Genomic DNA, 13,833 nt, shown 5'->3' on the forward strand with positions numbered 1-13,833 from the left:
AAGATGCTGCTCGCTCTCTCAATACATGCATGCACAAACCTAACTTGACAGGCTGGCTCCCATCGGGTAGAAGCAGGAAAACATCAAAACACTGCCCAAAGGTACTGACAATAACCCAAGGAAAATTACAGCCAGGGCTATAAAATCCCCGTGATTTGATGGGTATGGGATTTGATGCTGGACACCAGCACCAAACGTCTTGTATAAAAATTAATTTAAAAGATACAGTTAGATATCTGTATCGGTGTCACACCACACCTAATGAGTCTCACATAGGATTATTACAACTGAAAATATACAGACTTGTTTTCCTCATCTCATCGTCTTGTCACTTTTAAAAATCATGCTTGCATAGAAACAGGACGTGTTAAAATTAAAGCTTCATCTGCTCTATTCTCACCAAAGTCATAATCCCTGCTCACAACATCAAAATCTCCATAGCAACCACTGCAGTTGTCAGCAATAGCATGCTTGTCTTACAAGGTGCTTTTTATCAACTGCTTTTGTAGTTAAACAAAAATGAGGAGAAAAATCATGATTCACAAAGGGAATGATTTCTTATGAAGATGAATTGTTTTGGGCACAGTAAACATTGGTAATGCTAAATATAGTTGGGATGGTAAATCACTGGCAACAGCACCAAGTTTAGTACTGAAGGCATTTGATCTGGCACGAGTGACAATTAATTTACAGATGCCTTTGCCATTGCCAGTGTGCGGTGACTGGCCATTAGCAAGAATGGTATCAGCAGAATGACACAAAACACAAGCGACAGGCAGCCAGCGGAATAGCTTTAGACTTTTCTATCAGATTGCCCCATGACATATCTTTTGGCCAAGGTTGGCTTGAATATAAATGGCTTTTGACAATAGAAGCAATGCAATGAGATCATGATTATGGTCCATCTGGTGTCATGGAACTGCTAAATAGAGTTTGGTTACTCCCACATTTCCTTGCCATGTGCTATAAAGAGCTGGTTCAGCCTCCAGAGTAGGGTAAGCCCCAAGATCTTTTGAGCTCAGAACTGGTTTGCTGTTACTATTCACTGAGCATCCATCAGAGCCCTGCCTAGGTCTCCCATACTTCTTGATGAGAACTCAACCATTAAGGAGGTCTTCCACCATTCAGTGCTGAGGTAGCAAGTACGCCCTCCTGCTTTAAGATGGATGTCTTTAGACATTGGTCTCAAATCCTGTGCTAGACTAGAGGAAATTAAGCCTGGTCATGTTGATTGCCACAAGTGGGAAAATCAGGCTTGAATGCCCCACCAGGGCAAGCCCAAAGAGGTGGGAAGGGGCCCTGTGTGCCTTAGGGAAACTTCAAGGCACTGCAAGAACCCCCTGAACATAACGTCAGGACATCTCACTATGTTGAGCCCATGTTAGCTAGAGAACAGAAGTGAAAGATTTGATCCTAAGCTCACCAGCATTAATTGGGATTATCAGGAACAAAGAGCCAGGTGGTGGGGAAGCAGCACCTGGAAGGCAAAGCACTGCATTTTGCAGGGACAACTTACAATTGGCCTGCCGACCCAGTCATAGGCATAGTCAAAGGTGTAGCCTTTCTTTTCAAACAGCTCTGTGAAGATGGTTCGTAAATAATCGTAGTCTGGTCTCTCAAAGAAGTCTAATCGCCGAACATAACGGAGGTACGTGGCCATCTCCTCTGTTGGAAAAGGGGAAAAAAGTAGCAGCGTCAGTTCTGCTCGCACATGAGCTTCGTCACTTACAAGCCTCTCAGAGCCAACACACACACTGGAAATACGCTTTTCAATTAACTCCAGCAAGGCCTTCCCATGGCACTAGGCTCAAAGTTGATGCTTAAAGTTGGGCTGAGGGCCAGATGACCAGTGACGTGAGTTGTTCAGGCTCTGCTAAGTTCAGCTGAGCCATGCGGATTGACAGAAGCTGAGGATATCCAACAAGTCTTCACCCTCAGTGACCTAGTCAACAGTCTTTTATTGCTAGATGAATCTCGCTTAGCTTTCCAGAGCCCTCTTGCCCTGCCCAGAGTCTAGTAATAGTCTGCTTTTATTCTGAATCTTCTGAATGAGTTGTTATAAACTAAGGTCTGTGTTTTAGCATTGAGCAACACGCTGTGAGAGAATTGTCTGGTCTGCCGGTGCTACCTCTAGCTTTTCCTATAAAAGTAGTGGTTTTTAGTAATAGTCCACAATGCAAATCAATTCAAACACTTCTCAAGGAAAGATGGAAGTCCCACCTCTGCTCCAGAGAGCTGCTGCTCCACCTGAAATCTGAGTTCCACAGCTAGTTTTATTCTATACATTTGTATAAAAACAAATGCTAAAACACACTGTACAATAAATGCCAACTCACTGAACCTGCCAACAGGATGCTCACATGTACATCTGCTTACACAGACATTTAAAATAGCCCAGCGATTTCATCTGGGGAAGGAAAGCAGGAGATGTTGGTGGGCACCCCATGGCACCCCTGAGCTCCAGCAACAACTAGGGTCTGGCTGCGCAAAGTACTGTGCTGCCCAACGTCATTACATCAATCATAGCCTTGAATATTCAAAACAAGACTTAGAAGGGGAGGGTCCAATGTTAATTTACCTGGCGCACACAGAACAGTGTTAGGTGTTAAGCTCATTAATTGCTTTCCTGCATCTGGGTCATACTTTGCATGCACAGAGAACTGAGCCCTGGTAACTCATGTCCTGCCCCTTCCCAGCTCTCCCTTGGCTCACACCTAAGCCAAGGTAGGATGTTTGAGCAGAGCTCAGTACGAGGCGTGAGTCTGTGTACTGCAGTACGACTGATACACCAGCATGGTTTTTGCCTTTAGCTAATAAAAGTAAGAACAGCATTGCTTATCGATACTTAATTCTGTCTGTGGCTTCCAGCTTCCATGTCACCTGGAGGTAAAACAGGAAAAAAAGGAGAAGAAAGGTAATCCCCTGTTCCTGCTACTATCTCTGAAAGGTGGACAACCAACAGGTTTCAGGTGAGCACGGAACAGAAATAAATTCTCTCATCTCCCTTTAGCCGAGACCTGCAGGTGTGACCGAGCTCTGAGGAAGGAGTATTGGGGGAAAAAGACGAGAATGGCCAACCTGGAGCTGTTCTGCTTGGAACTAGGTGGATTTTGGATGCAAATAAGTCTGGGGAATTAGCATGACTTGAGTGAACAATGATCCCCTTCCGGGCTTGCTGCTCCTCACGCTGGGAAAGAGCCATGTGACACAACAGCTCCCACAGGAATGGGACTAATCCTGGGGACCTGGGTGCTCTCCCTGGTGTCAGGATTTCAAAAATCACCAAAAACCCCCCACTCTGTGAAGGCCACAGGGTACCTGGGGAGAGGCCACAGGGTACCTGTGGAGGGCTTTAAGTTTGCACTCTGCTCTCCCGGCTCAAGGTGGACTTTTGTTTAACTGGAGAAAAGGCACTGGGCTTGGCTAGAAGCACATCGTTAGTAACACTCTCCTTAAAACTGCTGTCAGAAGGTGGAATTCAAGGACAGACACATCATCCCATCTTCTAAGCTGGCCACCTACAATTTTAACACCTGTAAAACCTTCAATTTGGAAAAGAATTAACTCGGTAGATCCAACGTGGTCACTTGGGAGAGGGAAAATAACAAGGCCTTCTTTTGGAAGGAAGCCAAGAAACAAAGCAGGAACACCAGGCACTTGAGCATTATCCAGCCTCCTTGATGAGAAGAGTTATGCTCATTTTAAGCCACAGCCACAAGCCCTCAGGCCCTGCTAATTTATAGCAGCAGCTCCAGATGTTTGCCAGCTTAAGGAACAACATAATGGATACACATCATCCAAATACTTTCTGCCAGAGGAACTCAGAACTGTCATTATTTAACAAGGTATGTCCACCTCCAACTGCACTCAGATGGTCCCATTAGGGCTTTACCTGGAAAGTTCTCACAGAGAACTTCCACCGGAGTGTTTCTCTTTGTGTCCCCAATCTTCTGATACCTCTCTTTTAAGGTGTCAGCCTGTAGCGCACAAAGACAAAACAGTTGTGGAGAAAGAGTTCAACCATGTGATAAACGACATGCTGTATGGGAAGAAAAACAAGGTATTTAATACCAAGTCTGGGTGGTATCAGAAGATGTCACTTGTAACTGAACTGCATCCTAGACTACACTATTAGGAATACTGTCTTACCATGTGGTAATTCTCACTATACATTTTACGTGCTATCGGCAAAGAATATCCAGGGACACATTCAAAACATCTTCAGTACTTGGAAGGAAGGACACTTGTTAGCATCTTACAAGGCTAATATCTTACCAGCCCAGTCCTGAGGACCGTATAGGGAAGCTTTCATGGGACAAGAAAACAAAGCTGCATGTACTATGATTGCACATCAGTATCCTGTCCTAGGCTTAGAGCCTTTGGCAACCAAGATGCCTTCATAAACAACTGTAAAAGTAGATAAATTACAACAGCAATTTGGGTTTTACTGTGTATAATAGAATGCCACCACACAGATAACTAGTTTACATCAGTCACACTTGTCCCAAATCCCATGTTATTCCAATATTGCCTCTCCTTTCACCCCCAAACTGTCTCTCTCTCAGACAGCACTGATTAAACATCTGGTCATCAAGAAAATGAAACAATTTTCATTTTAGATTTCCCACCTAAATCCCCCCTGAAGCAGAGAACTCTGCTCCAATTGGCACCCTAAGAACAGGTTTTATTGCCTCCATTTCAAAATATGACAATTAGACCTGGCAGCTGCATAATTAGCATCATAAGATGTTCTCTCAAGACGTTAGCTTTGACAGTATAGACCAAAAGTGTAAGCTGAGGAAACCTAGAATAGTGAAGCTGCCATATTCTAGATCAAGCTGAAGAGTCTGTGTTTGTTCTGGAGCTAAAGAAATGCAGGACTTCAAGAAGCAGTCAGCTAATTCTTATCAAGTTCAGCACTGAACCGAGGAAGTTTTGTAGAACCTTGCCTAAACCTGGAATTATTTTCGAATAATTTACAGGATTAATTTAAAGCAGATGACTTCAACTAAGCCAGAAAAAAAATATGTAACAGAATAACACACACTTACACAGGTGTGAACTTAAAGTCAGAGAGATTCTGATTTCTTTCACAGTCACTTTCATGCTTGAAAAACCCTTTCTTTGCTTTTATGAGTTGCTGCCAACATTTCTGCCACATGTCTGATAAACTGAGACTAACTCTGGATAGCTGGTGACAAAACAGCTTAACAAGGTCTATCACGCAAGCCACGGTCACTGACCGTAGCAGCACTCTGCTGACCTGCTTGCGAGCCCAAAAGCTTGTCTCCCTTTTGCAACAGTACTAACAGGTCTAACAGGAGTTATTGTCTTCATTAATAAACCTTCTCCTAACCTGATCAAATTTGATCCCTTCACTCACTGCAATTGCAAAGTCGAACACAATAGCTTAATCATCAGGAAAGTGATGGACAAGTGAAGATGCAACTACCAACAACTTCAGAGCCAGCAAATGACTTACTACTAGTTAATTCAGCTGACGGATGTTAGCTGCAGTTGCTGTAACTCAATTGCTTGCAGCCCTCCACGTTGTACATGACATTTCATAAACTTCAAAGCACTGAGTGTCCAGTGTCTCTGGAGTGAAGCCAAGCTCAATACTTCTGCCAAAAAACCAGTTTTTCAAGCTGAAGTCCATCTGCATATCTAAAACCATCAAACTGCTCCCGTTATAAACACGTTCCACAGATGCAGCTGGGGGATTGTGTGCTGTAACTGGAATTTCATAAACAACTACTCTGTCCCAGTCGCACTCCAGCTCAGGGCAGCTTCATGTTACAGCAAAGCTGCTCCAACAGCTCAACAGCCCTCTCATTGCCGTCCCTGTCCCAGCTGCTCATCTGCCTCTGCTGAATCTTCTCTCCAGACTTGTACCAATTCAGCTAAGCTAATGGTAACTTGAAGGGACAGGTAACATATTTCTAACTTAAAGTCTTTCCTGTAGGTAAAGCTAATGCCTTGTCGTTAGACTTCAAGGACACAAAGGAGAGGACAGTGTTTCTGGCTAGATTTTGCAAACGTTTCCCCCATCAGATTCTCATTTGGGCAGTGACCAAAGTTTCAAAGGGCAAAACCTAAAGCTCAAACCTACCTTCAATCCTTGCCAGGGCAGACTGCCTCGGAGGAAATACATAAACATATGGCCGAGGGCTTCCAAGTCGTCTCGACGACTTTGCTCTAGAACAGAAGAGATGACAAATTATTGCTGCAGCTGTAGAAATGGATCTGAGATCTGATCAGTAGCCACACCTATTTCTGAGATAAAGTTATCACAGGGAAGTTCACTTGCTGTCTGTAGCTCAGATCTTGTGCAAAACCACCTAGAACCACAAAACCCCATAAAATATGTAAAGAAAAGATCAGCTAGAAGGCATGAGATAACACAGGAGCTGTAAGACATACTGCCCAGCCTTAGGTAGAATGGGTAAGAGGTGGAAGTATTAATCACAGAGGAATAAAGCAGTTCCCCAGTTCTTCTCTGGACCGCCAGCACCAATGGTGCACCTGCAATGTGGTGCTGGACTACGTTATTTCCTCTAAACTACACAGGAACAGGCAGGGGATGCTTGCAACCAGCTGCAGGGAACTACCATGTTGCACAGTGCCAACCCTTTCCCAATTGCTTCTGCAGCTCATCACATCAGAGCAGATCAAAAATAGCTTCTTCTAGCACTGCTTTTCCTTGTGAAACACTTGCTGCTGTTGCCATGCAGATGTTGGTTATAAATGAGGGGGGGAAAAAGGGGCCTCAAGCCAAAGGGAAAAAGCATCCTTAAAATAATCTACCAAAATGTATTGACAAACCCAGGGGAGGATACAGGACAGAACAACAAATCTGGAGCGCAACAGCACGGGACTGCTGCTGTGCTGGGCTGTATTGTGCAGACTTGGGTTCACTGAACTTGCAGATTGATTTGATGCAACCTCCTCTCCTCCAAATCTCCACCTGCAAGCAAATAACGTGCTCCACAGCCGCAATCCAGAGCAGATCTATTCATGCAGCCCACATGCCACGACAAACTGCGTGTGAGCTGTCCCTGTTGCTGCATCATCTGTAAGAGAAAAACGCAGCGCTTTGCCCAGCATGACTCTCCTTCAAAAGCAGCAGCAAATTTAACCCTCAAAAGATGCTGGGGGTGAGAACACTCAGCAGAAGGGAATTGAGATGACAGTTCCAGCAGGTTACCTTAATATAGCTGTAAAAATGGAAAAAAAAGAGGATGTCCTGGGTAATTTAGTGCAATGATGCAGATGAACTTCCCGAGAAGATGGTTGAGTGCACTCATCTTTCAGAAAAATTGCCATCAGACTCCTTCACTTTGCTCGGTCCTGAGGGGACCGACTCCACCTCGGCTGGCCTCACCAGCAAAGCACCAGCCCCACAGAACCCTTCTGGGCAGAGACAGGCCCCTGCACAGCTGGTAGCCAACCTTTTCCTCCTCAAATACACCCACCCAGAACCACCTCTTCCCCCACAGGAGCTGTGGCGTGAGCTGCAAAACCTGCAGGGAAAAGCGTCCTAAAGAAGGCACGTGATGTACTTCAAATGCAAGCAGATCTTCTCTCCCCATCCACCCACAGAGTGCATCCCTGGCACCAGCAGCTCCCGAGCCTGCTCCCACTGTGACTTCTCATTCCTCCATCCCTTCCTGACTCTTCACCAGGTCTTCCAAAATTAGAAGTTGGGCTTATCCCTCCTCACTCCCCAAAGAGAGTGAGCTCTCCAAGAGCCATGAAAGCCAGCAATGCCTTGATCTCATAGCTGGGAGGCTACTCAAATTCCATTATCTTACTGCTCTTATGAGTTTAAGTGAATATAAACATTTAATAAGGTTTTTTGCCTTTCAGCCACAGAAATGTAATCTTCTGGTATGAAAGAAGACAGTGAGGAGAGGAGATGAAAGCCAGATTTAAAATTAGTTAAATCATTAATTTTCTCTAACCACTTATTAGGTCAGGGAACATCCAACTCTAACACCTGAAACTGGAAGGTACCAGTACTGAGCTGCGCTATAAAAATCTATTTGGTCATCATTTAGTGCAGCAATTACTACCCGCCTACTGGCTTTTAACAGTGCAGGGTTGCTACCAGTTATTTATTCCTAATAAAAACTATAATTACGAGGCTTCCAACATTTCAGCTGTCTCAGTTCCTCAAAAGGGAGGGAAAAAAGCCTCACAACTGTAAACAGCATCACGGCATCAAGAGGTTTACAAATAGCTTGAAGGGCACGAGAGAGCCATAAGCCAAGCTATTGTCAGAGGCCTACAGGACTCGGCATGGCAAGCTCCCACCAACAGACCTTTGCCAAGATGAGTGTTGATGGACATGTATCTCGCTGTTCCAGTTAAGCTCTTGTGTTCCCTGTAAGGTATGTGTTTTTTGGTTTCCGGGTCAATGTACTCCTTCGCCAATCCAAAGTCTATGATGTGAATGACGTGCTCTTTCTTATTGCCTTGCCGGCCAATAAGGAAGTTTTCTGGCTTGACATCTCGGTAGATGAGGTTCTTCGAATGCACGTACTCCATTCGAGATATCTGCAAAACAATGACGCAAAAGTTATTCATGAGCAGACCAGCTACCATGCTCTCTCAGATAATGAGGCAGCGAGGTTTTGTTAGCCCATCACTGAGCCTCGGCTCAGTGCTATCTCAGATTTCAGCTACTGTACAAGAAACACAACATCGGATGGATTGAACCAAGGCAGCAGTTATGATCGGAGCTGGGTCACGTCCTTCGATGCAGAGTCGGAAGAGGAATTTGTCATCTCCTCCTTTCTCTGGCTACCATCCTGCACTCTCTGACTTTATTCCTACAGAAATTGCAAAGACTGTTTCTGAAACGTTACCACCAGGACACAGCTCTTGGAAGGATGCCACAGGGAATTGCAGCAGCCTTTTTGTATTGATTTTAAACATACTAAACTGGTTACCAAGATCTCTTCCCTTGCCCACAGCCTTCCCTTGTTGCTCTGTGTCTTACCACCTTCCTCCCTCGACCCATATGTTGTCTTAGACATGCCAGATTCTTCATGGAGGGGGATTTTTGGGCAGGTGGAAGCCTTACAATCCTCAACGCTGACTAAAAATAATAATTAACCTCATCGGTTGTCAACTAGGAATAACTAGAGTATTTTTCAGCTTTTGACTAACTTTGTTCTGGCAGTATGACTGAGAAGGGAAGCTAAAAGGGCAGGAACCCCACTTCCAAGGTGATGGAGGGCCATTTCCCCTCTAACAACGCTTATTCAGATGCTCATCATTAATACTGCTTTTGAAACTAAAAATCTTGCAGATGAAGTCTGAATATGTTGCCGGTTCTCCTTTGAGTTCCTAACTTAATAGATGATTCCAATTGGAAATAACTCACAATTTCATTTAATTTATTACCTTTTAATTTCCTTTTTAGGTTTTAAATGAAAACATGTGAATTCCCATTTATGGCCGTCCTGGTCCACAGCTGCCCTGCATGCTGTAGGGCATGGTGGCTTTTTTTGAGCAAGATACTTCTTTGGAAAGGCCTTTTGAATCTACCTGTCTGCATGCAGGCTTGCAACACTACGAAACCATTGCAAAGCTCTCGCAATCTCCAAATTTTGCACTAACGAGCACCAGTCCGCAGAGGTCACTGCCGCACCACTGCGGTGGACCTCACAGTGTGATGCTATCAGATCTGGGGAACATCTAAGGTGAGAGCCACCGGCTGGTCACCCCCCAGGGAGCTCCCTGCGGGGACTCGCTAGTTACTGAGCCGTTCTGCACTGGGTCAATACCGGCAGGACGGCTCTGTGCCTCCCGCACAGGGCAGGCTGGAGCTCTGGATCACCAAGCCAGCTTTTCCCCCAGCTGAGCAGCTTCCCAGGCAGCAGTAACCCCACGTCAGTCCTTCCAGCCATCCTGCTTGCCTCGACCATGAGCACTGTTGGGCTGACAGACCCTGACTGCTCTTTGGCTTCTTGCTCTGAATCCAGATGCATTCTCAGCTTGCAAACCCCAATCTCTCTTTCTCTTCACAGATGTTGGATCCACACCTGGTGGAAAGCTCCACATGCGTGTGATCACTCCATCCCGCTCCCAGAGGTTTATCAGATACCTTATTTTTAAGGAAAATCTGCTGCATTTCCACCACTCAGAAAGAAGTAACAGGCAGGAGGGGGCAGCACTCCTTGCAAAATAAAAAATGCTGTACAGGGAAGGCAGTAGACAGGAAAAAATTGACTGCAGGTGAATCAGTCTTAAAAAACAGGACTTGCTCAAAGGCTCTTCAAAGAAGGTAACAGCACATGTTGCTGTTCCCCTCCCCTGTAAGTAGCGATTTATTTCAATGCACTGAGAAAATGGGTTTCACAGCTAACAGCCATTATTTCTAATCAATTACAGGATGATGCAGAACAGAGCAGATGCTCTGCACTTCAGCCATTCTTCACGCTTTGAATCACCTAGAGGACACAGCAGCAGGTTGGAAGACAAAAAGATATGTCAGGAGGCAATTCAAATTAAGATGCAACCCTTAAAACTGGAACAAAGTGTTTCCTTGCCTCTCCATACATAATAACCTTTCAAACAGAGCCTGACTGGCTCATTTGATTTGTCCCTGCTACCAGAGAAGCTCCATTGTTGAAACGGCAAACAGCAATTACACAACCTGAAAAAAGTATATTTTTTTTTGTTCCTTAAAAACTCACAGCAAGTTGCATTGGCCAGGACAACAACTTGGACAGTTGAGATGTCAGATGAACCGATACACTCCAGCAGCACTTAGAGATACTCATTTATCTGCCTTTTTTGCTTCCACCACACACACAGATGCTGTTGGGTCTTTCATATTCCTTTTTCTTTACTTCCACCTGCCTGGATGCTTCATATGTGCTGCTGGAGAGCTGCACACAGCCAACGACCGCTGAAAGATGCTCTCGAAGTCAGAAAGATGTTTCCTGGAGTAGCCTCCGTGCTTTATTCACCCTGCCAAGACACTCGCCCTGCTTGTGGCTGCTAGTGATGGGGAGCTGGTGACTATCTGCGCTGCATTGCCCTTCCAGGCTTGCTGCCTGAGAAGAAATGAGCAGTGCTGGTGCAGCACGACCTTAGCCTGACTCAAACACACTGCACAGCTGAAGAAGTGGAGAAGTGGAGTTTCCACCCCAGAAATGTGCTGGATGCAGAGACACGGTGCCCACTCCTTTGTGTTTGAACTACAGGTTCTAATGTCCGTGCATTAACTCTTCTATGGACAGAGAAACCACTGCAAGGAGCTCGGACTAACTGTTGGAATTGCTTTTACACTGGAAAAACAGTGACTGTGAAGCAGTGTTAACATCTGCTCTGTTATTTTAACAGTAATAAGAACAGACTATGGCATTTTATTATAGGACACAGGAACACTAGGGGTGGATGGGAGACTGCTTGTGAATTAAAGCAGGATTTCCATGGCCATGGCTGGCCAAGTTCATCTTCGGAGCCACAGATCTCCATTTCAGATGCTGGAGAAACCCCTAGGAGGGGAGAGCATCCCCTGGTACACAGCAGGACCTCTGCTCTGTGGCTGAGAAATAAGAGGATATTTGTGATATTTAACCAGATGCCAAAGAAACCCATGCTTTTATTTTCCTTTCTCTGCCAAGGAAGCAAGTGTAATAATCCCTCTTCCCCCTAAAAGGTAACTCTTAAGCATCTGATCTTGATGGCAATCCTATCTCTAAACCCTCCCAATAAATTTGAGCCCTTCTTCCACACATCACCTGCTTGAATATGTATAGATCAGATCAGCAGAGATAAAAAATTTCTCCTGTTTAAAGGCTGTTTTGGTGTCTCTTACGCAAGCCCATTTTGATGGTCACCAGTCAGAAAACGTTTCACCATGACTTGGTCCAGACTGCAGCCAGAAGTATTTGCACTGTGCCTGGCACAATGGACCTTGTCTCTGACAGCAAGCACTTAAAGCAAGGGTGAAAATAACATTTACTCCTGACAAAACTGAGTTGTCAATGAGCATTGCACATGTTGGACGTAGCCAAGAGTGAAAAATTGAAGCCAGAATAAAAAAACATTCTCCCCCAGCCCAAACACCAAGTCAGCTCTGCAAAGCCCGAAGATGACTTCTGATTTATGGGCTTCAGGGACTGATGTTAGCAAACAGGTTTGTAATTGCCAAGCTTTGCTCTGTTCAGGAACATCAACCACTTGATCTATTCAGCTGCACACGGAGGATGGAGGAAGCAGTTCCAGTTTGATGCTCTTAGCAGAGCAACATGAAGCTTCGGAGACACACAAGTTACAGCAGTAACAGAGCTGGAAAATTTCCACTGGGAGGGAAAACAGAGGACTCCTTCAATGCAGGTTTTCATGGAAAGGTATGAAATAGTGCATGAGACCAAAAGTGTTTCTGATACGACTCAAGCTGTGTTTGATAAGCTGCTGCCAAAGCTCTGAACACAATGCATGCTTACCAGAAGAACATGCAAGCCTAGTGACAAACCTGAGGGCTATGTGGCTCATCCCCCTGCTGAGGCAGACCTTCCTATTGCATCATCTCATCTGAAAAGATTCCAAAACAGGCTCTCCTTCTTGAAGACTCATTATCATCTGGTCTCTATCTCCTTCAGCCAGGAGTCTTCTTCATGTAAAACCACATTTAAATTCTCCCATAATCACAAGTGACACTCCTTAAAACAATGACGATATATTTGTTTCTCCTAGAGGGCTTCTCTTTTTTCTAACATCTGTAGGGTTAAAGGATCCACTCCAGTCCTGAGATGCTGCTACCTGTCAAGCTAAGTAAGACCAGCCAAGCACTTATGCTTATTAAAAAACATCTTTCAGGGATGCCTCTGACTAAAAATTGACCACTGGACACAAAAAAAGGAGATCAAGTGCCACCACACCTCATCCAAAGCTCCTGCCTAGTTTTAGCACACAGCACACATGTAGAGGTCAGAGACGTGCTGCAGCAGCATTCAGGCTTAAGGAGGGAGAGGGGGGAGAAGAAAGCTAAGTGGGACCTTGAAAGCAGCAGCTGGCTGCTGTCGGGCTGAGCTGGCAGCAGGCAGCGGCAAGGAACCATGCAAACAGCAGAAAAGGGACTGGATGCTCCTAAAATCATGGGGATCATTACATGCAGGGTTGGGGAGAAAGATCTAGGGGACAAAGAAATGGACACTTAACAGCCCACTAGCTCAGGACACCCCAGCTGCCAGCATTGCTGCTCCAACAAGTGCAAAGACATCCATGGCAGACCTTTCCTTCCTCCCCCTTCAGAGAGGATCAAGCCCAAGGCAGGAGAGGCAACGCAAAGGTGACTCCCAGCATTGGCTTCATCTGCTCCATGCTGCAGAGGGGCCTCCCAGACAAGTAGTACTGCTTTACCTTTGGGTGGTCTTCCTGGGCTTAAAAAAAAATCATAATTTGATGACATTTTGGCAAGAACTGAACCAGAGTAGCAGTTTTCTGCAACGTGCTGAGTTGTCTCTCACTCCCTACATCAGGGCAGGGTGCTCCTCTCTGCTGTCTGGGTGGTACCGGGCCATTCACATTTTTGGAAGTCTCCCTGGATATTAGGCTTCATTAACAGGCATGTCAAGCATCAGAGGAGAGAAACACTGCTCGTGCAATGCACTGGATTCTGGCAGTGAAGTCTTATGTCTCCTCATGCCTGCAGTCAGAATTACAGCAGCTTAAGCAGGCTTGGCTGGTCAAAAGCAAGAGCAAAACATAATTTATGGAGGTGAACCCACTGAATTTTACAGTCCAACTTTCCTTCTCTGATGTCTCCCTCACACTAGAGCGTGGCACAGTGACTGCAATGATTTAGTGTAG

At 45.3% G+C, this 13,833-nt stretch overlaps 1 protein-coding gene across 5 annotated transcripts in view; it reads right to left on the minus strand.

Annotated features, from left to right (window-relative positions):
- CSNK1G1 (casein kinase 1 gamma 1) overlaps nt 1–13,833 on the minus strand; it is a 111,085-nt gene that overhangs the window by 16,128 nt on the left and 81,124 nt on the right. For all 5 annotated transcript variants that reach the window (XR_008238174.1, XM_052807333.1, XM_052807331.1 and 2 more), the window contains 4 exons: nt 8,325–8,559; nt 6,113–6,198; nt 3,893–3,977; nt 1,517–1,665 (listed from right to left, as the gene is read on the minus strand). Coding sequence is in view for 4 of the 5 variants with exons in the window: in XM_052807333.1 (XP_052663293.1) it covers nt 1,517–1,665; nt 3,893–3,977; nt 6,113–6,198; nt 8,325–8,559 (555 nt within the window). In the remaining variant the exon portion in view is untranslated. The remainder of the gene's footprint in view (nt 1–1,516; nt 1,666–3,892; nt 3,978–6,112; nt 6,199–8,324; nt 8,560–13,833) is intronic.

This window comes from Harpia harpyja, chromosome 14 (genome assembly GCF_026419915.1).
Source record: "Harpia harpyja isolate bHarHar1 chromosome 14, bHarHar1 primary haplotype, whole genome shotgun sequence".
Lineage (NCBI taxonomy): Eukaryota > Metazoa > Chordata > Aves > Accipitriformes > Accipitridae > Harpia > Harpia harpyja.